Source organism: Alosa alosa, chromosome 18 (genome assembly GCF_017589495.1).
Source record: "Alosa alosa isolate M-15738 ecotype Scorff River chromosome 18, AALO_Geno_1.1, whole genome shotgun sequence".
Lineage (NCBI taxonomy): Eukaryota > Metazoa > Chordata > Actinopteri > Clupeiformes > Clupeidae > Alosa > Alosa alosa.
This window is the reverse complement of record NC_063206.1, coordinates 25383588-25408644: the sequence shown is the minus strand read 5'-3', so window position 1 is coordinate 25408644 and position 25057 is coordinate 25383588. Positions and strand designations below refer to the sequence as shown.

Below are 25057 nucleotides of genomic sequence, written 5' to 3'. Positions count from 1 at the left end.
TTGTGTGTGTGTGTATATGTGTGTGTGTGTGTGTGGGTGTGTGTGTGGTTGTGTGGGTGTGAATATGTGTGTGTGTTTGTGTGCGCACTTGTGTGTGTGTGACTGTGTATCTGTGTGTGTATGTGTGTGTGTGTGTGTGTGTGTGTGTGTGTGTGTGTGAGTATGTGTGTGTGTGTGTGTGTGTGTGTGTGTGTGTGTGTGTGTGTGTGTGTGTGTGTGTGTGTGTGTGTGTGTGAGTGTGTGCCATTTTAATTCCTCAAATACTCAGGCTTCACAGTCAACCACTGCCAATAGAGAGGGCCTGGGAGTAAAGAAGTTAGTATTACAGGAAGAGTCCTCAAATGAACTTGACCAAAAATAGGAAACTAAGCAGCAGCAGCCAAAACAGCAATACTGTCAACGTTTTCATTAATAAAACCAAAAAACAGAGAGCTTATTGGAGAACAAATGGTATGCATATCTTAAGCTATTTCTGTACCAGTTTTGTATATGCAAAGGAAACATATACAGCAATTAATAATAAACAACCTCACATATCACATTCAGCAACATACTACAGACTTACAGGAGATGTCTATTAATAAGGATGTTAACGGCTTTATTCCCTGGAGCAAATGCAAAGATGAGCAGTTACTGCTTGTGAGGAACTTAGAGGTTGTGACATTAACGGGGAAACACTTCATTAACCACGACTGCTGCAGCCCCACGGTCTGTCTGTTAGTCTGTCAGTCAGTCTGTCTTACCCGTGGACAAACTTCAGCCGCAGGCCGACGTCAGGGCATCGCTGCCTCTTCAGAGATCCCACCAGCTGTTTCTTCTCCCGGCTCTGCTGCTTCAGCTGAGGTAGGTCCTCCTTGTACACCTGGAGAACCGCACAGAACCGAGAACTGAGAACACGGAGTAGAGAGAGAGAGAGAGATAGAGAGAGAAAGAAAGAGAGAGAGAGAGATAGGGGAACAGCACTGCTGAGAGCCTAGGGTTCCGTGACGGAGAATCCAAACAGCAATAAAACAAGAGTCTCTAGAGTCCAGCCATGTTTGCTTCATTAAGTTTGCTTTCTTAGCCTCATCACACACACACACACACACACGCGCGCGCACACACGCACACACAAACACACACACTACTTTTTCCTCCAAGCAATGTAGTCACTTTAATTCAGTTGAATAGACAGACAGAGAGCCTACAAAAAAGGGAGCATCAACCACAATGTCTGATACAGTCTGTCATGTCTACAATATTCAGATTAGCCCAAATAAAAGGTAAAGTGACACAAGAGGAGCTGCGCTCTTAAAGGAAGAAAAAAAAAACCTAAGGAGTGCTGGAAAGGGTCTAATTAGCCAGCTAGCCCGTTAGCGCCTGGAAAGAGATGACAGCCTAGCAGACAAGGAGCGTAGACGGGGGCAGGCCCCCTCCTGAATAATTCCCTTTCACACTTGGTGGGGTTGGTTAATATTGGATATGACCGGCCCTGATTAGCATACAACGCCTGCTACTACAAAACACTCTGGCCGTCAGTCACTCACTAACTCGCTCGCTCGCTCATGCGGCTGCAGCCGGCTCACTCGGCTCACACCTGCATCTCAATTACCGCTGGCCCATGGGTACAACAGATCCGCCAGACTCATGGCCTGCCAACAGGTCGGGCAGAGAGAGAGAGAGAGAGAGAGAGAGAGAGAGAAGAGAGAGAGAGAGAGAGAGACAGGGAGAGACAGACAGACAGATGGACAGAGACTAAGAGACAGACGGGGGGAGAGAGAGAGAGAGAGAGAGAGAGAGAGAGAGAGAGAGAGAGAGAAAGAGTCAGATGAGGACACTGGTTGGCAGGGAGTGTAAGTGAGTGAGCAATCTAGCGGTCTAGAGTGTTGAAACTTTTAAACCGGGGCGCCTCATTGATCAGTCATGAGCCCGACGACAAGGACGGCAGCAGAGCCTCGTATCTGCCGGCACACAGGCGGTGGTGGCGGAGGAGCTTTGTGGTTGCCGCGGCGCTGCCCACGCTGAGCCGCCGACGGAGGCTGCAGCAGCTGCTGCAGTAGATAAGGCCTGTGACGGATGCAGAGAGGCTGGGACAAGGGCAGAGGGGTGGGGGTGCTGGTGATAGGACTTGGGATTGGTGTGTGTGTGTGTGTGTGTGTGTGTGTGTGTGTGTGTGTGTGTGTGTGTGTGTGTGTGTGTGTGTGTGGGGTTGGGGGTTGTCTGGGTGGTTGACGAGTGCGAGTGTTAGAAACCCAAGACCCCGATCGGCACAGATGCCGCACAAAAGCCCCCAGATAGGCCAGAGCGAGCGGCGGAGTTCTTTCATCGACCTCCAGCTCCGACTCCGTCTCCACTCGCCCCTCCCTCATTTAGCCGCGGCGGTAGCGACGGGCGACGGCGACGGTGAAGGCGCATCTGCTGTCCTTCACCTTGACTGACATTGAGAGCGGCGCGCATTCCTCACACGTACGTCTCTCTCAGAGAGAGCAACATCAGCCTGCGTCTCGACTCTCCCCTTTCATCTCACACTTCTGTGGGTGTGCTGGAGGCCTTAGTGTTTGGACACAGTCACACAAGCACACTGCCCACATGATATTCTAGTCAGGATCACATGAACGCTTTCAAAGACTCCCTAGCTAGCTGTGGCTTTCTCTCATGTTTAGCTCTGTGGTCACTTCTGTTCTTTTGTAGCTTGGTGCATTGGATGAACGCTGGTCTTCTTACAGGCGGTAATGAAAGGTAAGTGCAGTGTGCATGAGAACATATGAATTCGGAACACACCTGGCGGTCATAATTGATTTGGGTCTCCTGCTCGATGTCCGAGTCCAGCTCTGGGACATCAGACAGGTCTGAATCGGACTCCTCGCTGTTGGAATCTGCATATCCATCTTCAAAGGTAAACGAAAAAAACACACTGTGACTACCGAAGACATTCAGAGGTCAAAATATGATGGGAATACTACAGAGATCTTGACAAATACATAACTGCCTACTGCCTAAGTTAGAGACATTCTTGTTCAGTCATAGCATATTCGATTCATTTAAATAAGTTAGGACTGATCAAACTAATTATTTGTGATTGGACGTGATTGTGTCATAGCTAGCAAATATTGCCATTGCTGTCAATAGCTGCGGTACTAGTCCTCCGGCCTCATGCCTACGGCCCAATCACAGCCATGCCGATATCTGCTACCAATCGATATCCCCACTCTCACTCATGCCATATTTCACAGATAAAGCGCAGGTTGGCTAGAGGTGAGTCTACCTTGATGCAGGGGCTCGGGTACACCATTCACGATGCCCTCGGGGAGAAACCTCCACTGGAACACAGAGTGATCGGCCCCGCCCGTGGTCAGCACCCACTGGAAGTCATGTGACCAGCGCACATTGGTCACATGGGCTGAGTGGCCGACGTATTTCTTAAATTTCGCAGCTGTGGACAAAGGGCCAAGGGTCAAGCTTTCATGCCCAGAGTGCAGCACAAAAACACAGACATCAACCATAACAAACCAATAAGTCACATGAGTTCATTGGTTACATTCAACCGCTGAAATGTCAGTGAATAAAGATCAATGTTTTGAACCGTGACAATGAACGATAACAGGCCCCTTATCTTACAATCTTACTCATTTTCTCAATACTGCTTTAATTCCACAATGAAATATTGTAATAAATGATCCAGCGGAATAAAATGTCAATGAAATCACACCTTTCTTCAGACAGGGGAATCGGAAGAGCTTGACAAGGCCAAAGTCATCGCCGGTGACCAGGATGGCACTGTTGTAGTTGGCGTCCACGGAGTTGATGTCACTGATGTTGGTGTACTTGGGCCAGATGCCTGTCACCTCCGGGCCAATCACGCACGTCCAAGACACCCAGTGGATCCCTTTGGTCTCCTCCTTGGTGGTGAGGTGCTTGCCCGCTGAAGAGTGGAGGTCAAATGTTACAGGAAAGCAGTTCAACCAGAAAGGGTTAGTGATGAAGGATCTTTCTCTGTTAAATGGAGAAGCAGCCAGAACCGCCATTTTAACAGTCAAAAGACATCCTGGCTTAAGTTTTTGTTATTGTTTTTGTTTCTGTTTTAATTGTCCCCCCCCCCCTAAAAACATTTAGTCACACGCATTCAATTTCATCCCTTCTGTGATCAAACACAAACGTTCCTTGCATAAACACCAGAAGATAGGAGAACTCTCATTCATCTTAGGGGGAATTTTGAAACCGCCGGCTAACTTTCGCCGTGTAGACGCCTGTGCGAAGCCGGCAATTTTATGACGACATAGCCCCACCTCTCAACTCAGCCATGGCACTCAACCAGGGGTGTACTACGAATCTCGATTAGTGGGTTAGCGAGGTATGTTGCGCTCAAAGCCAGGCTATGCTGTGACACGAAAGTGGATCTGTTTTAGTGTCTATATCACCATGGTATCTCATGCTGTCAACCAAACCTGGTCGAGAGGAGGTTATGTGCTAAATTATAGCTCAAATCGTGTAATCTACCGCACACTGACCAATCAATTGTCTTAAAAACGAAGTTATCTCACGTGTAGGATTCTGTCATTTATCTTACAGGTGGAGCTCCGCCTCTACTAACATTTTGGATCTCGAATGCGCTTTAATAGTGCTGTGCGTGCAAATATCCCACTATGGACGTGCATACCATACAACAACTGATGACAATTGATTTATTTGATGTTATAGGTTAGACACAAAAAATGACCGCAGTGTAGATTAAAGGGGTGGTTCAGGATTTTGGACATAGGACCTCATTTCCATGTAAGCAAGTGTGATATTTATCAGTGGAGACCGTTTTCAACACGTTTCATCCAGTCCTTCTAATTGCAGAGTTCGCAGGTGCTAGGCTAGCGCAAGTCAACGGTATGTGCTAGCCTGCCACTAAAAACAGTCTTACCCACTCCAAAGTACACCCAAGGCAAATAAATTATAACGCCAGACTATTGATGTAAATGTCTGTATTGATAGTTTTATTTCTAACATTATTCTATCCTTGCATTTCAACGATCGCATTACATTTTGAGTTACTAGTGTCTTAGCAGTGGCGGAATTATACTTGCTCCAGTTAGTAGTACTGCGCCAAAAAGTAAACAGTAAAGCGCACTCCAATGGGGATACCTAGTAGTAGCCTTGGTAATATCAGTCCGCCGCTGAGATGCAAAATGACTACTACCAACTTCAGGGAACAAAGTATAACTATTGCAAGCGATCGCGAGGGTAGTTGTATTTCTTACACTATTCTATCAACACAGACATTTACATCGATTGTCTGGAATTTGCCTCGAGTGTCCTTTGGAGTAGGTAAGACTGTTTTTAGTGGCAGGCTAGCACATACTGTTGACTTGCGCTAGCCTAGCACCTGCAAACTCTGCAATTAGAACGACTGGATGAAACGTGTTGAAAACGGTCTCCACTGATAAATATCACACTTGCTTACTTGGAAATGAGGTCCTATGTCCAAAATCCTGAACCACCCCTTTAAGCTATCGCTCATGAATGCGGAAGTAATTGTTTTTAAATAGAGGCGGTCTTGTGCGTCTCCACGTTACACGATTGGCCAAAGTCATCCCAACACCTAGCCTAGAAATCTACCCAACACCGAGAACGCGCACAGATCTGAGCTGAAAGCCTAGTTTGACAAATATATCACATAACTGCAATCGTAGTATCACTTAACGTATACCCCTGAGTCAAGGCTTTGTCAAGCCTCGATATGTCTACATAGCCTAGATATGTCTAACGTGCTTCGTAGTATACACGCTGCTTGTCAAAACAAAACAAACCATTTATTTATCATATTAAAATGTTTTTTTCTTTCCCCTGTCATGATTTATGTGCACAATGTAGCCTTTTGTGGCTAAGTTAGAAGCACACATAGCTTCACTTAGTTAAACCAAAGATTGTTGAAGCTTTAGCTCTAACATTAGCTTACTGCATGTTAGTGTTTTCTCCAGTGGTGCTCAGAACTAATGCAATACATGGATTTCTATGCAACGTCACGAAAACATGCGTGCGCAACCAAGAGGCAGAAAGCAAAGCAATAGCAAATAGCAAGAGCAAAATAATAAAATGAGTTTTTGTGCTGAAAACTGCACCAATTCGAAATCACAATGGTTAGTGAATGTTAAATATGTTCAATATCCGACAATGACAAAATACGATGTTATATTAATAATCCAAATGAACGTCAAACTTTGAAATATAGTCTGAAATGAGATGTTATTATCATTGAAACAACAGGGGTATACAAAAAATCCGATTGTAGCTTACAGCAGCCGACTATTTAGGTTAAGTTTATAACGTTGTGGGGCCACCAAGCCGTCTTTTTGCCTCGCCGCTCGGCGCATCTAGTTTTGTTGGTAAACGGGAAACCCGTGTATGCGTAGGCTAGGCATTTGAAATTTCACATAGCAGTCACATACCTTGAAAAAGAACTTTATTAGTTTAACAGTTGAATTGAAAATCGAATTGTCTGTAGTCTCCTTATTTCATGAGACTGCTTAAAGGACAAGTTCGGTATTTTACACTTAAAGCCCTGTTTTCAGATAGTTTATGATTAAATAGAACGTTTAAGATTGAAATTTGGACACATGCTGCTGTCCTGAGAATTTTCGGTTTCTGTGGTAGCGCCCCCCCTCCTCCAGAACGCTGCATAGGTGCACTGGAACAATCCTTCCTAAAACGCATTAAAGTTTCGTTTACAAAGACGTGAAACTCACCGAGTGGTCAGGGGTGTTCACTGATATGCTCACACAAAAATCGCTATCACAAAAATTCGGTATTTTAAGTGTAAAACACCGAACTTGTCCTTTAACAAACTGGTTCAACGATTTTTTTCTTATACGCGATTCACGCGAATTAAACGTGAGCTTCTGCACGGCCGGCGCCATCGACTGGTCTGGCATACAGTATGCACTACAGGACATTTAGCTGGGCGGTTACACCTCTGTGTGTGCACGCAAGTTTTTTCTTTACCGGTGTCATTAAAGGTGTGAAAGCGGTAAGAGAAACTGCACCCGGCGGTTTCATGTAGACGTAGCCTTAATTACACCGTACAGATCTAAAAGTGTTGATGAGGGGATTAAATGCTTCACACCTTTTAACTCTCAGCATTTCCTAGGGCCTTAATTAGACAAAGAAAAACAAATGCACTGTATGGCTTAATAAGGTTCTGCTTCAGCACCTGGATTTACATATTAGCTAAGTGTACAGAGCTGGTTTCTGTAAACATGGATTAAAGGAACACCCCAACATTTAGGAAAATGTTGGAGTTCTTTTGTCACTTTTGGTTGGAGTTCTTTTGTAACTTTTGGTTTAGTTATAAGCTAGTTGGTTCTGACAACCTCAATGTACTATGCTAGGCTAGACAGAGTTACTGCACGCACAGAGATGAGAAGGTATGTATCTTATCTAACTCTAGGGGAGATGGTGAATAACCTAATTTCCCAAAATGTTGGCATGTTCCTTTAATCCTAGTCCTTGACTAAAAGCTTGTTCTCAGTACAGATTAAGTAAAGTAAAAAGAGACAATAGTGTGCTAAGAGGTGATCCGTGAAAAACCATTCACAAAAGGTTTCATTGTTACAATATTTACCATTAGAAATCCTTTGTTACTTATTCTAACTAATTCATTTGGCTGACACTTTTCTGCAAAGCAACTTACATATGTCAGTTATTACAAGGGCCAGTCTCCCGAGAGAAATTTCAGAGTCTTGCTCAAGGGCACAACAGTGGAAGCCAAAAATCGAACCCATAACTTTTCATGCTACTGTATGCTAGCCCAGCTTCTTAGCCACTACATTACCACCACACTTGAGCCTGAGTTACATTTTTGGTCATTTAGCTGTTGCTTTTATCCAAAGCAACCACAAAAAGGGAAACAATCAAGATTTAGTGCGACTACGGCATGTTAGTGCAGCAATATTTTACAATTACATTTAAACTGCATTGTCCTGACTCACTTGGCATCCTGTAGAAGAGGCGTTCTCCGGCTCCGTCGTTGGTTTGCAGGTACTTGCTGTCGATGGACCAGTCCAGGTGTGTGATGAAGCTGGACGACTTGTTGCACTCGCCCACCTTCTTGTAGCGCTGCGCCATGGCGTAGACGTCCACCAGGCCATCGTTGGAACCCACAGCCAGGTAGGCGCCGTCCGGCGAGAACTTCATCTCGTGGATGACCTCCTTCCTGTCTTTGATGTGCACCACCTCCGTCATGTCTCTGGAGGAGCATGATCAAAAGGAGCGGTCAGAGGAACACACAACCAACGTGTTCAGACGAAAGGAACATTAAAAATAAAATCCCTTCTCTTCACAAACAATTTAAGATAAATAATCACTATCAGATAATCAGTATAAGATTTTCAAGATCATTTTCTTGAATTACTTAATTTGAACTTCAATGAAATAGCCTTCCTCTTGTCTCAGCTCAAATCAAATTCAAGTTCAACTTAAGACTTTAAAACCACTCTTGTGCTTATTAATTCTTATTTCTAAGGGACGTTCAGGAGAAAAAGTTCAGAATCCAACCGTCTCCAAATAAGATGGGATTTATTTCTGTGAGTCAGAAACAGAGACTCTCAGACAGCAACATGTTTGGGCAGCCGTGGCCCACTGGTTAGCACTCTGGACTGGAACCGGAGGGTTGCCGGTTCGAGCCCCGACCAGTGGGCCGTGGCTGAAGTGCCCTTGAGCAAGGCACCTAAACCCTCACTGCTCCCCGAGCGCCGCCATTGAAGCAGGCAGCTCACTGCGCTGGGATTAGTGTGTGCTTCACCTCACTGTGTGTTCACTGTGTGCTGTTTGTGTTTCATTAATTGACCGATTGGGTTAAATGCAGAGACCAAATTTCCCTCACGGGATCAAAAAAGTATATATACTTATACTTGTTCCTCTGGGTGGGCACACTGACACTGATGCCTGGTTCTGGAGACGGGACTGACAGGGGAAGCAGCAACAGCATGTGGGCATTTTACAGACCTCGAAAGAATGACAGAGTACCACTCCACTTCTCATATCACAGGCCACTGTTGTACTGGCTACTTCAGGACGGACGAGAACAAAGAGAAAGGACATCCAGTTGTGGCAGGTGCTCAGAGAAGAAAGTAGACAGAACGAGAGCAATGTCACCTTCTGGTGAGAACATTGTTTTAACTTTTTTCAGTGGCAGGGATTTTGTTTTTCTTACTTCAGGAAGTACGAAAAAGGACCGTTGACATCTGCTTTCGTGGCGCTCAGTTTTGACCGCAAAACTATACAGAGCCAGCCGCCTGAGCCGTATAAAAGCCAAATGATGACCACACTGGAGTACGACTGAATCCTGCAAATGGGAGACAAAGTTCTTGGCACCAAATGAGCTGATACTAACAGCCTGCAGGGGCTGAGTGACTGAGTTCAAGAGGGGGTCGGAGTGGAAGCTTCTGGAAGCTTCCTTGTTGGAGGGCGCCTCGTGGGTTTGTTTAACGTTCTCTGAATAGCACCAGATGGAGGAAGCACATTCATCCACCCTGATGAGTCTGACCCTTGCCGGGCCACTGCCACCCAACTTATCAGCTCAGATGGGAGGCGGAAGACTGCATGGAGGGAGGTGGGGATGGGGGGAGGTGGATGAATTAAATCATCATCAGTAGACTCATCATGCCTGTTTGTTTCACAGAAAAGCAATTTCACCCAGCTGATAGTTTATTATCTCTTTAGTGATGGATCGCTCCCTTACTTAATCACCGTTGTCATCGCAGCCAAGGCAATGACAGCTATTTCATTTCCATTCCGACAAATGGAAAAGCAGTGTTGAGTCAACGCCGCTGGAGGCCCTGGTCTTAAATTCCTGAGCAAATATAGATAGGCTCTCCTCCGAGCAACAATATTTTCGGAAGTCCCCAGGCATGCAATTAATTTCATCTCCACAAGGACACTCCTGACACAAAATACAAACAGCACTGCTTCCTTGTTCTCTAGACAATGTGTAAAGACATATGTACTGGCTCATGCCATGAATAATTTACAAGTTGTGGAAAAAAAACAACAAAGGCAAACTGAGGAATGAACAACAAAAAGCATCCGGAGAATACTATTCAGGATCCGAAAACCCCCTCTCGTTCAAATGATTCATGAATTTCCTCTGGCACACAGACCTTCCATTTTTTAATGGAGAGAACGTAAATGACGGCTGCTTATTTCAAAATGCAGGGTACAGCAGGGATTAATCACTTCAAAAAGTATTGATTAACAACACTGCAGGGCAATTTAAAATATCACTGGGGAAGTCTAGACTGGTGCAATGACTCCCTGGATAAAGTAAATGAAAATGCGCCTTGAACCAGAATTACAGTGATGAAGTCTCCATCTTTACAAAGTACCATTGGCAGAGCAGACTGTGGATATTTCTTGTCGGAGGGGGATATTGGAGTATAAATAGCCTAGTTTTTTGAGCACCTCAGCGTTGTTAATGAAACCGAGCCTGCTCCCAGTGTGAAAGACCATTAGACACGGTGGGATTTTTTGCTGATAATACTCAATCAGATGTGCCCGGATGTGGCTAAGCTCCAGTAAGGTACTGTCAACACAAGAGCCGGTAATCCCTTAGATCACCTGTCACAGCAATCCTTTCACTACCTTCAGCATATCTGCTGCATTTCTTCCCAATGTCGATGACTCAGAGCCCATTGAAATATAAGCTAAATCTGTGATCCAACCTCAGTGCGTGAGTTGGTTCTCTCCAAATACCACATGACGTTGCAGCTTGGAGACAGTGGTGGGGGGTGAATATGGTGGTTCTGAGGTTCGGGTGGTGTTGTGGAAGGTAGATGTGGTTGGGAAATGGTTCTGATGTTTTGTAGGAGCGGTTTTCTAGTGACTGGACATGGTTCTGGTGGTGTTGTGGGAGGTGGATGTGGTGGTGTTATGGGACTGGTGCTGATGTTTGGTCTGGTTGGAGGTTCTGGTTGGAGGTTCTGGTTGTGCTGGTGTCGGGGTTACGGTACCTGACCCGCAGCACGGTGAAGGAGCCGTCCTTCATCCCCAGGGCCAGCTGGGAGCCATCGCTACTGAAGGACACGCTGCGCACCGCCTCCTCCATGTTGCAGCGCGCTATCAGGGCGTGATCCACCAGACTCCACAGCCTGTTAACACACACACACATACACACACACACACCACACACACACACACACACACACACACACACACACACACACACACACACACACACACGAGACAGCCGGCTGGTTTCAGTACAAATCATCAGCATACCAATACCATACCTCAAACACACACACACATACAGCATACACACACACACACACAGCATGCACACATGCACACACGCATACACACACACACACCATCTCCATCTGTCGTACCTATTCAAATGAATGAACACAGAAATGAAATAAGTAAAGGAAATGAAAATACTCCACTGCGCACCCTCTCACAGAGATCTTAAGCCAGTAACTCGCTACACAGCTGTGGACGGACGGCACGCCTGACAGGTTGTTCTGCTTTCTTCTTCCTCCTTCCTTTTAACCATAGTTGTGTCTCCTTTTTTCTCCTGTTAAAGCACACACTCCTCTAAAAGCACACACTCCTCTAAAAGTACACACTCCTCTAAAAGCACACACTCCTCTAAAAGTACACACTACACCACGTTCCTTCTCTGACTGGTGAAGCTCATTAGCTGGCTTCACTGGGCTCTGCTAGACATACGTTAGTTGACATAAGGTAGACTAGACTACACTATGCAGACATACATGCACACACACACACACACACACACACACACACACACACACACACACACACACACACTGTTTGAAAAGAAGAGGCTTAATTGGCTAACGGATGAGACCGTGAGAAGTCCACCAGTGCAGAGCATAGTGCGGTGCGGGCACAAGGCACAGGGTGGGCACAAGGCACAGGGTGGGCACCGCTGCGGACCACTGTCACATGCCACGCGCGCCACACAAGCCACCCGGCCTCATTACCACAGTACTGCACTCCGCGATGAGACTGCCACCATGACAGCATTGGGCTTTTTAAATAGTAGAGCCAGACAGGCATGTCTGGGAGGGTGGTTTGTGCGCAGACTGCACACACACACACACACACACACACACACACACACACACACACTCATACTAACACTGACATATAACCATATCTCTTTTTTCCATTCGCACTTCTGCATGAAGTCAAGTCAAATTTACTAATATGAAAAGTAGGCTACTTTATAATAAACTCAATAGTTGCTTAATCTTCTCTCTCACTCGCACCCACAAACAAACAAACGAACACACACACACACACACACACACACACACACACACACGGGGACAGGAGAGCTGTAGCCACTGACCGTACAGAGCGGTCGTCACTGCCAGTCACGGCCAGAGGCTTTTTGGGATGGATGTCCAGTGCCCAGAGCTCTCCCTCACTGTGGCCCTGCATGATGAGGAGGGGCTTGTCCCTGTCCCGCACCATCACCTCGAAGATCTCGCTGTCCTGTGTCCCCGCCAGCAGACGGTCCGCCCGCCAGCACACACTCCGGATGGACAGCCCTGAGAGAGAGGGGGAGAGAGAAGGAGAGGGAGAGAGGGAGAGAGAGAGATGGAGAGGCAGAGAGAGGGAGAGAGAGAGGAGGGGAGAGGGAGTGAGAGAGAGAGAGGAAAAGAGAGAGAGGGAAAGAGAGAGGGAGAGATAAAATGAGAAGTAGAGAGGAGGGGTGGGGGATAGAGAAAGAGAGGGGATGAGAGAGACAGATAGAGAGAGATAGAGAGGTAAAGTGGGAGAGAGAAAGAGAGGGTGAGAGAAAAGAAGATAGAGAAAGAAAGGTAGAGAGGGGAGTGATAGAAAGAGATGGAGAGCGAGAGAGAAAGGTAGAGAGGGGAGTGATAGAGAGATGGAAAGCAAGAGAGAAAGGTAGAGAGGGGTGTGATAGAGAGATGGAGCAAGAAAAGGTAGAGAGGGGAGTGATAGAGAGATGGAAAGCAAGAGAGAGGAAGGTAGAGAGGGGAGTGATAGAGAGATGGAAAGCAAGAGAGAAAGGTTAAAGAGAGCACTTGCACTCTGTTCATACTGTAGAGTGAATGCTTCTAGCAAAGAAAGTCTGAATCTGATGGCAGTTATAATCAGTGATATTATTCAATCCTGAAGGCACACTATATAAAGCAGACCAGTGGTTCTCAATCTTTTTTCAGTGATGTACCCCCTGTGAAATATTTTTTCAGCCAAGTACCCCCTAACCAGCGCAAAGCATTTTTAGTTGAGAAAAAAAGACTTAAAACAGAGCACTGTGACATCCGTGTCTAATTTATTAAACTTTGGAACCACGACTCCATCCATAAACCTCAACCACGACTCCATTGTTTGAGTTTTGACAGTGATTGACAGGCGATGGCGGGTGGCATGTGACAGGTTGGGTCGAACCATCCTGGTTTGGGGGGACTCTGGGTTTTTAGGATAATGAAATTGAATAGCCTACTGAAATATAATTTTATTAATTTTTTTTTCCCTGAAATATTTATTAAATAATTGTTTTTAAAGTATGTTTGCATGGATTCTACTTTTTAAATCTATGTATATTTTAACCATAAGTTGTTTTTAGGGCATTTTCACTACCTTTATTCATAAGGATTTATTCTGGTCATTGTAAGTGCCACGCACACACATATTATATATTGGGTTTTTTTCAGCAGAGTCTAGGCTATCATCCAGATCTGCCATCATTCCATGTATTAGTACTAGCATTGATTTTATTTAATGTTTTAAAGAATTAAAATATAAAAAGCGTATTATAAAAATTCTTATATTTTGACATGTATCTCACCACAGCAAGCTCATAGCTCTACATGTATTCCATGTGTGTGTAGGGCAGACTGTCTGAATCTGGCAATATCATTGCCATGGTGGAGGGATTCTCTGGGGCTGAGCAATTTACAGACATAATGTGGTGTATGCCTTACAGAAATAAATGCCATTTTTTTATTTAGTGATTAAAAATGACCTTTCTGCGCTCCATATCTGTGACACGAACTGATCTGACCTGACTTGACCCGAGTTTACGTGTGTGTGCCTATGGTGTCTGCACTCATGATTCTCTACAACTTTTTACTGCATTGCCATGAACAAGTAAAGGCAAAAAAAAGGTGTTTCTTTGCCGAACAAATTGGGATGCAATGTGAGCCTTGAATTGGATGCCATGCAGGAATTTGGTAGGATCTCAAAACCGGATTATGAACATTGTTTGCCATAGAGAAACACACAATAGCGTTGGATTATAAACATGCTTTGCTACAAAAACAGACAAAAACGTGAGGTAAGTCAAGCTATATGAAGTTATTATTTTGCTGTCACTTCGTCTGTTTTATAACCCAGAAGGATGTACATACTTGGCATCAAATGATAGCTCCGTGTCTCCTCTTTCATCTGTCATGCGTGACATATCTATCCAATCATGTACATGTACATGACGTTATTATTTTGCAGTCACTTCGTCTGTTTTCATAAGCCAGAAGGATCAACATACTTGCTATCAATGGAAAATCTCACGTACCCCCTGGAGTGCCTTGACGTACCTCTAGGGGTACGCGTACCCCCATTTGAGAACCACTGAAGTAGACAACACCCTGATCACACATAAACCAGACAGGAAAATAGCATGTACCACATTCAGTAATGGTGTGCAATAGTAGATTGTTACTGTTGCACAAAGCACAGGGTGGGGGTACTGATGGATACTGTGTTACCGTGTGTTCATATATTTACAATAGCAGTGGGGTTTGTATTTTGTGGGTTATTGCAGTTGGCAACAGTGAGAGATATAGCGGAGAACTGAGCAGAGAAAGACTCCTGGAGGAGAGATGAGAGGAGCAGGAACAAGAGAGGAGAGGAAAACAGATGGAGCACAGCAATGAAAAGAGAGAAAGTGATGGAGATGAAAACCCAGACACAGTAGCAGAGACACTTGGACACATTCTCTTCCAGCAAATCCCACGGAGGGAAACAGAAGAGTGAAAAATGCTGTTTACCAAGCGGCTACACTAAACAAAATGCTGTTTACCAAGCGGCTACACTAAACAAAATACTGTTTACCAAGCAGCTACACTAAACCAAATACTGTTTACTAGGTGGCTACACAAAACCAAATACTCTTTACCAAGTGGCTACACAAAATCAAATACTGTTTACCAAGTGGCTACACTAAACCAAATACAATTTAACAAGTGGCCACACTAAACAAAATACTGTTTACCAATGGATAACACAAAATCAAATACTGTTTACCAAGTGGCTACACTAAACTAAATAATCTTTACCAAGTCACTACACAAAACCAAATACTGATTACCAAGTCACTACAGTAAATCAAATAGTTTACCCAGTGGCTAAACAAAACCATAAGACTGCGCACATTTCACTGAATTCGACACCAGCACTGATCTAGCAGCTTCCAATCATTTTTCATCGCAGGGATTCTAGGCTTTTCTTCCGTTCTGTCCAGCCATAGGGCTGTTTTACAGGTGGAAGTGGTGACACAATCAAGTCAAGTCAAGTCAACTATTAATATAGCGCAATTCATTGCAGCACTGAGGTCATTAAATGTGCTTTACATAAACACAAGCAAACAGGAACAGCTAATAAAAGCATAGAAGGGCAATAGTCAAAGAAGAGTTTAAAAATTAAATAATAATAAAAAAAAATAAAAAAAATAACAAGTATTTCTCCTGAGACCTGAGAGGTCTGGAAGGTGTGTCTGCTAGGTAATTTGGTCACGTTCCATTTAGTGATTTATAAACAAGCAGAAGCGCCACAAAGTCAATTCTGTGACTTACTGGTATTGGAGTAATGTGGTCAGTTCTTTTAGTTTTCCTGAGAACCCTAGCAGCTGCATTTTGTATCCTTTGAAGCTGTTAGATAGTCTTTTTAGAAAGGCCTGTGAAAAACCCATTGCAGTAATCAACCTTACTGGAGATGAATGCATGAATACGTTTTTCTAGATCATGTTTTGACATTAGCCCTCTAAGTTTGGCAATGTTTTCGAGGTGGTAAAAGCTGATTAAGTTATTGCTTTCATGTGGCTATTTAAATTTAGATCACTATCAATTATGACGCCAAGATTGTTAACAGTATATTTTGCTTTAAGTCCTTTAATATCATCTTTTGTAGAGTGACAACCTTAAGTCTTTCCTCCTTTTTACCAAATATAATTACTTCAGTTTTTCTTTGTTCAACTGAAGAAAATTGTGAGACATCCAGTTGTTGATCTTGTCAATACACTGACAAAGAGATTCAAGGGGACCATAGTAATTAGGCGATCAAGGTAAGTAACGTTGGGTGTCATCAGCATAGCTATGTCCAAGTGCGCATATAGAGGTTGAATAATAGTGGCCCCAAGATTGACCCCTGGGGAACACCACAGGTCAAAGACGTTGAGGTACAGTTGCCGATGGCAACAAACAAACTCCTTTCTTGTAGATATGATTTGATCCAATTGATGACTATACCTGAAATTCCAACCCAGTGCTCTAGTCTGTGTAGTAATACTGTATGTTGTGATCAACAGTATGGAAGGTTGCACTAAGGTCCAATAACACTAGGACTGATTTTTTGCCTACATCTGTATTAATGCGTATGCCATTTAACCACTTCAGACCCTGTGTCCATTACAATGGACGTCACATGACAGGGGCTTTTTTTACTTTTTGCAACATTTAACACCACTTAAACCCTCAAATCCATATAATTGGACGTTTAAAATCTTAATAAGAGCTGTTTCAGTGCTGTGATTTGCCCGAAAACCTGACTGAAAGTAATCAAAATGCCCATTTGATGTTAGGAAGGTGGTAAGTTGATTAAAGACTATTTTTTCGAATAATTTTGCAAATAAAATGTAAATTGGATATGGGCCTGTAGTTGTTTAGCATGGTGGTATCCAAGTTATTCATCTTGAGAAGGGGTTTTACAACAGATTTTTTCAGGGACTTAGGAAATGTGCCAGACAGTTATGTGAAGCAAGTCTGCTGCTATGAGGTGAAGAACAGATAAAAAAAAAACAGGTAGGTAGAGTGTCTAAGCCACATGTGGAAGAGTTGAGGTTCTGTAGACAGTGGCCCTTCATCACTGGATTGTGGATAATGACTATATGGCTGTACATTTGCTTGTCATGTTTACTCTGACCAAGATCATTTTCTTTTGTTTACCCTTACATTATCTTTCATCATATTTACTCTGCAAGTGCTTTGCTCATCCCTACATAATCTTTCATTTGAAAATCATATTTACTCTATAAATGATGTTTGTTTGTTTACTCTTGCACAATCTTGCATCATGTTTACTCACTAGTTGTTGTTTTTGCTTTGTTTATCCTTACATTATCTGTCACTGGGGACCCGCCTCCGCCTGGCGCTTGCTACTGGTCTTCCTGCTGTGCTTTAGAACCCCATCCTCGCCCAACCCCATCCTTCACTTCCCACCAAACAGCCGCCCGCTGAGAGGCAGCTCCGCCACATCAACAACTCCCCTGCCAGTGGAGCTCTGCGCCTACCGGCTAGCCCCCATCACACATCTCACGCTCTGTTTACAAACACATAAACACCTGCACACACACAGAGACACATTCAGGCGCACACACACAAACACATACATGTATGCACACACATACACAAATAAACATAAACACACACACATGCGCACACACACACATACACGCACTTGGCGCACACACACACACACACACACAAACATACACGCATGAAACACACACACACACACACACACACACACACCTGTCAGGGGGATTGCCTGGCAACAGCACACTGTCAAATAACACTTGCCAACATCAAACAAGACCCTTCAAGCAAATACTGATTTGCTCACCATCTTAAGGGCACACCAGATAGACCAAACACCATACGACCACCACACACCTGGATCACGCAGCACTGTGTCTGTTAATGTACATGCCTGCCACTGTAAGAGAGCAAAAAAATATGTCTGTGTGTGTATGTGTTTCTTTCTTTTTGTTTTACTCCATCGCTTAGCGACGGGAATAACTGGGGTTAATTAGAGCCGCGGTGCTGGATGTGTTTGGGGGGAGAGCAAAAACACCGTTCTCAGCTCCTGTTTGCTCTCCTGCTCAGTGTGCACAGGCAGGGGAATGTAATTAGCATGGCTTATTTACAATGACTGAGCTCTGCTCCCTATCTCTCTCTCTCTCTCTCTCTAACACACAAGACACACCAGCAGGTATGTGGGAGGCTCTCTTTCTCTAGTCTCGGTAAAACAGTTTCAGAGTCTTTTTTTTTCTTTTTCTCAGAGTGATTTTTCTGTCAGTCATTGGGATTACAATGTGATTTGTGATAGGGTATCATTTTTGAACGTCAATCTTAAGTTCAATATTCCAAATTTTTCTTTAATTTGGGCCACTGCTGATTGGTGAGCATGCCTTGTTCATGAGAACCACAACCAGAGACTTTCTAATGAGACACAGCACTCAAAGAATCTCCCATAGAAATGTATGGGGTTAGTTTGTAACACAAACATGGCAGTCGTCTACACATATTCCAAGCCTTCCGTCACCAAAAGGTGACATGTGACTACATTGTGCCAATCATGTGGTATGTTGTGAATACATCATGCCAATCATGTGTTTTGATCTCGCAGCTGGAACAAGGTTGGTGTCGTGAAGCCTTGCGCACGTGCAGTTCTGCCCAAAATAGATGCCCGATAAGTGCCCAAAATGTATTGCAATATGGCTGCCGAGTGAAGGAACTTGCCTAAAAGGACTTTGGACAACACTCCAGTTAGGTGAGCTTCACTGTCTGTCACACAAAGAGGATAACATGAATATAAAAATCATAGTTGTGAGCGGCAAAATTTCGATTTCGGTTAAAAATCGATTAATTGTGCTGGCTATGGCATAATGAGTTGAACAGAACTGAAATAAAACTCAGTGACAGAATCTTTATAAAAGAGGGAACCAGTAACACTGTGTGTCATTTTTATTCCTAGCGACTACAGTACTTTGTCTGTAAAATGTCTTTGAGATTTACTCACGCCACAGCCAGCTAAGCGCCTCAAACAAGAGTGCAGGAAGCGTTCAAGCATCAAGTCTAATAAAGAGATAGCCATTGCCGGACATGTCATCAGTGGCCATTTGGCTGATCCCTCGCGGGCTGGCGGGGAGCTTTAATTAATCCTGCTTGGCCAGCAAAGGTCACTCATTAGTATTCGTCAGCTGGGGGAGGCGCGAGATTCATCTTTGATGTGCTTTTGTCGGCTTGGCCATCTCATGAGGACCCTTTCAGCGCGGAGCATGTAAATGCCATGTGAGGAGACGGTGACAAGTTGAAGTGGCACACACACACACACAACCTGTAGCGCTGAGAGGTGCAACCCTCCTGTCAGATATCACCCGATAAGATCGATTGTATGTGACATTAAAAATCATGCCTCTGGCATTTGCCACATTTATCGCTGCTGTATCGTTGACGTATCTGTTTGTCATTATACAGAGTCTGAAGGCATATGGTTTAAATGAGAGTTACAAAGGGGATTCTGGGGCTGATGGTCTCTTCATTACAGACATGATAATTATGGTTGAAGGCGCAAAAGGATAATTATAGCTCATTAAACTCTTGAATGGTGAAGGGTAGGAGGCTGGAGTTCCTCGTAAACTAATCCCACCTGTCATCTACCACACCTCTTCGTCTCTTACACACACATACACACACAAACACACAAAAACACACACAAAGATGTGCACGCACACATACACACACACACAACAAACACTCAGACATACAGACAGGTCCACACACAGAGGGACACACACACACACACACACACACACACACACACACACACACATCCTCCATCTCCAGTCAGCCACGGTAAGGTGACATGAGAGCTTGCGAGAGTTTGATGCTGTTTCATCAGCTCTGCAGGCTCTCCCTAAAGGCCCCGATGACTACTAGTGCTCGCTGGATCACAGAGCTCTCCTCATTAGCCCTTTAACACCAAGCCAAGTCCACACCTGCCCCCATCCACTCACATTATACAGGCCTGCTAATGAGACTGTCAACGCCACACATTTAAATGTCTGGGGACGCCGTTCTGCTGTTTTCAACCAGTGGCAGATTATTACATAGCATGTGGGAGCAGGAGTCGTGATCTCCTCCATGGGACCATTACCTGTTGCTCAAAATCAAATTGTTTCTGTGGAGCATAATTGGCAAAGTAAATGTGCCACAGACTTACATTCACACACACTCTCTCTGGTCTCTCTCTCTCTCTCTCTCTCTCGCTCTCTCTCTCTTCGCTCTTACCTTTGTAGCCTTGCTCCGTCTCTCTCAGGTCGATTTTGGTGATGGGTTTGAAGTCGACGTCCCACAGCCTGATGCAACCATCCCTGCCTCCAGTGGCAAAGCCCTCCTCGCAGGCGTACATGCTGAAGATGCCAGCCTGAATATGCAATACAACACACACACACACACACACACACACACACACACACACACACACACACACAAAGAGACACTCACACACACAGACAAACACACACACGCACACACACATACACACAGACAAAGACAACATACACACAAACACACAGACAGACAGACAGACAGACAGACACAAACACACACACACAAACACACATACAGACAAAGACAACATACACACAAACACACAGACAGACAGACACGCACACACACACACACACACACACACATACACACAGACAAAGACAACATACACACAAACACACAGACAGACAGACAGACAGACACAAACACACACACACAAACACACATACAGACAAAGACAACATACACACAAACACACAGACAGACAGACATGCACACACACACACACACACACACACACACACATACAGGCAAAGACAACATACACATAAACACACATACAGACAAAGACAACATACACACAAACACACAGACAGACAGACACACACACACACACACACACACACACACACACACATACAGGCAAAGACAACATACACATAAACACACAGACAGACACACACACACACACACACACACACACACTCACACACAGACACAAACACACACACACACACTGTTGTTAGTTGAGTCACAGATTCACTCACTGCAAGGTCAGCGCTCCTCTTTAACCTCTTATTGAACAAAGAATTCTCACACTGCCCAGCTTCAGCTACCATACAATAACATCTATTACTGTCATTCACACTATTTCATGCAGTAGGTTACGGAGGACTGCAGCCTGATAACTACATGAAATATACAGCAAGGGTAAAGGAATGGATTTAGGGATGTTGGTTTCCAGAAACTTCTCTCCTCACCCCATGTGCCGCCTGTATGGTGCGCACCAGGTTCAGCCCTTTCCACACGTAGATGTCGCCGTTTAGGGCCCCCGAGTAGGTGATGTCATCCTTGGCAGAGGCCACACACAGGATGGTCTGCAGGTCCCCCGTTTTCCCAAATATCCCTCGCTTCGGTGTCAGAGAGTTCCCACACATCGCCCAGAACTGGTGCCCCACAGAAGAGTCAGACAAAAGTGAAATGCAAAGTGACTTGAGCCAATGTCATTTGCTATTGCTATATAAATACATATCAATATATAAACTATATTGTGTTGAAAGGAGAAAACGACATGAGGTAAAACCTAGAGGTGTGCATGTGTATGTGTGTTTACACAGAATGTAAGCTCTGTGATGTATATACACTGTGAGGATGGTGGTGCCAAATGATAAGGGATGAAAAGACAGGCACATCTTTATTTATATATAAAACATGCTCGATTTAACTTGATTCATGTAACTGGTTTGGAGCAGCATGTCCTTCAGACAACCTGATCCCCTAAGGAATCAGCCCTGGAAACCAGGAAGGAAGCAACAGCGGTTTCCACGGCAGCCTTCTTAAGCCTGGCTGCTGATTGGCTCCTGTGCTCACCTTGATGTGTTTGACCCCACAGCTCACCAGACGGTTCTGCTGGAATGGGTCCCAGGTTATGTCGAATATCTGAAAAAGGTAAATATAAACACACAGCCAATTATGTTCACGCATACAGATACACATACACATAACATATGCACAAACATGCATGGACACACATATCGTTTTCCATTGACAACAGTCCAGGCAAACAGAGATGTCCTACCCTATCAGAGTGTCCTGTTGCTGTTGCCAGCACCTTCCCTTTCTTCCAGTCCCAAACACACACTGTATTTTTCGCATCTAGTCCCACAGAGGCCAAACGCTGAAATAAAAGAGAAGAGAAAGGGGGAGAAGACATTTATCAAAGAGGAGAAACATCCCATCAGTATGTGTGTGTGTGTGTGTGTGTGTGTGTGTGTGTGTGTGTGTGTGTGTGTGTGTGTGTGTGTCTGTGTGTGTGTGTGTGTGTGTGTGTGTGTGTGTGTGTGTGTGTGTGTGTGTGTGTGTGTGTGTGTGTGTGTGTGTGTGTGTGTGTGTGTGTATGTGTTTGTGTGTAGGGGACATTCATTCATTTAAGGTGCATTTCCTCTCCCAGCTGTCTGAAGAGTCCCAGCTGCATGTGACAGAGAGAGAGGCAACTCCGTCATCTCTGGATGGTGCAATCACCATGTGGCGTTTCAAAAGAGGCCATTTCAGCTGCAAGTGTGTCCGTGGAACAGCAATTCACTGTGAGAAATCACCACTGCTGGAGCAAGTTGCCTATTAAAACATTCATCACTGAGGACAGTGAGACTTCCCATTTGCCTCTTTTTTCCTAGGCATTCATGACAGCAGAGGGTGTGAAATTGTGGCATCTGTTGTCTCCACAACGGGGTACCACAGGGATGGTCGTACAGAAATAAAACAAGAACAACTATCAGACAAGTCAAACCAGGATGAACGAGCAAGTGAAAAGACAAGGCAAGACATCTACAGGGACCTGCAACGCCTCAGGAAAAAGAGAACAAAAGACATGGAAAAGACTCCGCTAGAACTCACACCGACTCACACAGTGGCCCATGCCAAATTAGCACATTGATGGAACGGATGGAGAGTAGCGGAATGAGCCCGGTCCAAATACGTTTGGTGGTGTCAGAGGGACGGTCCGGCTCCAGCGTCCCCTTCCAGCGTCCTGCTTTACGGATGCTGGGAGCACCTGTTCATGATCAATGGCGGACGCCTGTTGCTTTTGCTACTCTTGCTGCCTACCAATAACCTTCAGAATCAATTATTCAGCAGCAGGGGCTGTTATTCTCACTACAGACTTCAGAGACAGAGAGAGAGAGAGGGAGAGAGAGAGAGAGAGAGAGAGAGAGAGAGAAGAAAGAGAGAGGTGGGAGAGAGAAAGAGAGAGAGAGGAGAGACGAGGGAGACAGAAGAAAGAGAGAGAGAGAGTTTTTTTTCAGTTTCTCAGCCTGCCTTGACTTTATCAAACACTGCATCGACGGCCGGGCTGACATGCAGCCACGCCCCAGAGGGACACCAAACGGGATTAGACCTGCGCGTCCAAATCCATTCCCGCTCCAATAGAAACCACCACTGGCCTGATCTCTCCCCGACATTAACCAGAGCTAATAAACAAGCAGGCTTTTCGAGAACAGCCATCCAATCCATTTGAGAATGAACCGACTGGGTTCATTGGCTGGGTTGCTTGGGTTGTTTATAATCAGTTGGGTTGCATGGGTTGCTTCTCATGGCCATGTTGATCCCCTACAGGCTGTTTTTCTCTGTTCAGGCGTCCTGAATGCTAAATAGGTCTACTGGCCCGCTCCCACCCAATTACTTAATGGCCGACTGGGGCCATTCTTCACCAGCCACAGACTTCGAGCTGGCATCGCATTCGTCAACGCCCTAACCGGTAACGGCTAGTGGCCTGGTTTCTCCTCTCACTCCACCCTGGACCTACCCCCTCACGGCTGGCTCCCTAGTCAATTCCCAGAGTGCCGCACCGTGCGGCGGCATGCGCCGCTGTGCACCGTGGGTAGGCTGGATCTCCTCTCCTCCCCGCTGCCTTCATTTAATTTATTACCATAGCAGCAGCAAAGCGCAGCTCAGTTCGGCCAGATTCGAGACAAACACCGCCGACACACACACACACACACACACACACACACACACACACAAACACACACACACACACACACACAAACACACGGCCTTGTTACGGCTCGGGGTCTGGGGCTCAGACGGGGTTGTCATGGCAACGTGGGTATTGATCCACCGGCGGGTCTCAGGAGTAGTGATGGGAACACAAGAGAGAGAGAGAGAGAGAGAGAGAGAGGAAAAATGAAATAGACACTGAGGGAGAGATAGGAAAAAATGAAATAGGACTGAGGGAAGAAAAAAACAGGTGAAAAGAGGGAATAAGAAGGTGAAAGAGGGAATAAGAAAATGAAAGAGGAGAGAAAGAGAGAGAGAGAGAGAGAGAGAGAGAGAGAGAGAGAGAGAGAGAGAGACTGACCTGTCCGTCTGAGCTGAAGGCCAGGCATGCGACCCCGTGGGAGTGTCCGTCTTTGAGGATGGAGACGGTCTGCACGGTGAAGGTGTCCCACACGCAGATGAACGGGTCCTTGCCCACCTGCCCTGTAGCCACCAGGGACCGCTCTGGGTGCAAAGCAAGACTACAGCACACAAACATAGAGAGGGAGAGAGAGAGAGAGAGAGAGAGAGAGAATTACAGAAAACCCCAAAAAGAACGGAGAACAGACCTATACAGCAACATGGATAGTTGGGGGATACATAAATGATATGTAGGGATACATAAATGATATGTAGACAGTATACATTCGGTCATTTACATACGGCCCTGTGGGTATTTAAATCAACATAGACATTTATATTCAAAGACTTAATCAAGAGCAGACTGCCATGTCTAAAACATGAGCCAGTACATGAATACTAAGTAACTGTTTAGTTTTCAATCTACACAACTATGTAGCCTCAACAAAATAGTACCAACAAGTGAGAAACAGTTGAGATGAATTGCAAAGTCAACCCTCAAATGCCCTCAAAATAGAGATCTGCATGGCAACTGCTCAATATGTTAAATACTGTAGCCTATTTCTATATAATATTGTGAGTGGGCATCTATT

At 45.0% G+C, this 25057-nt stretch overlaps 1 protein-coding gene across 14 annotated transcripts in view; it reads right to left on the bottom strand.

Moving 5' to 3' along the window:
• LOC125311386 (echinoderm microtubule-associated protein-like 6) overlaps positions 1 to 25057 on the bottom strand; it is an 80448-nt gene that overhangs the window by 32058 nt on the left and 23333 nt on the right. For 12 of the 14 annotated variants that reach the window (XR_007196472.1, XR_007196474.1, XR_007196475.1 and 9 more), the window contains exons 2-13: positions 24427 to 24586; positions 22150 to 22248; positions 21942 to 22010; positions 21332 to 21517; positions 20310 to 20445; positions 12341 to 12542; positions 10971 to 11108; positions 7953 to 8209; positions 3689 to 3901; positions 3245 to 3412; positions 2761 to 2867; positions 744 to 862 (exon numbers count right to left, since the gene is read on the bottom strand). Coding sequence is in view for 10 of the 14 variants with exons in the window: in XM_048269373.1 (XP_048125330.1) it covers positions 744 to 862; positions 2761 to 2867; positions 3245 to 3412; positions 3689 to 3901; positions 7953 to 8209; positions 10971 to 11108; positions 12341 to 12542; positions 20310 to 20445; positions 21332 to 21517; positions 21942 to 22010; positions 22150 to 22248; positions 24427 to 24586 (1854 nt within the window). In the remaining 4 variants the exon portion in view is untranslated. Of the gene's footprint in view, positions 1 to 743; positions 863 to 2760; positions 2868 to 3244; positions 3413 to 3688; positions 3902 to 7952; positions 8210 to 10970; positions 11109 to 11412; positions 11866 to 12340; positions 12543 to 20309; positions 20446 to 21331; positions 21518 to 21941; positions 22011 to 22149; positions 22249 to 22974; positions 23150 to 24426; positions 24587 to 25057 lie in introns of those variants that run through there. The other 2 variants (XM_048269378.1, XM_048269379.1) reach the window with 2 other exon arrangements.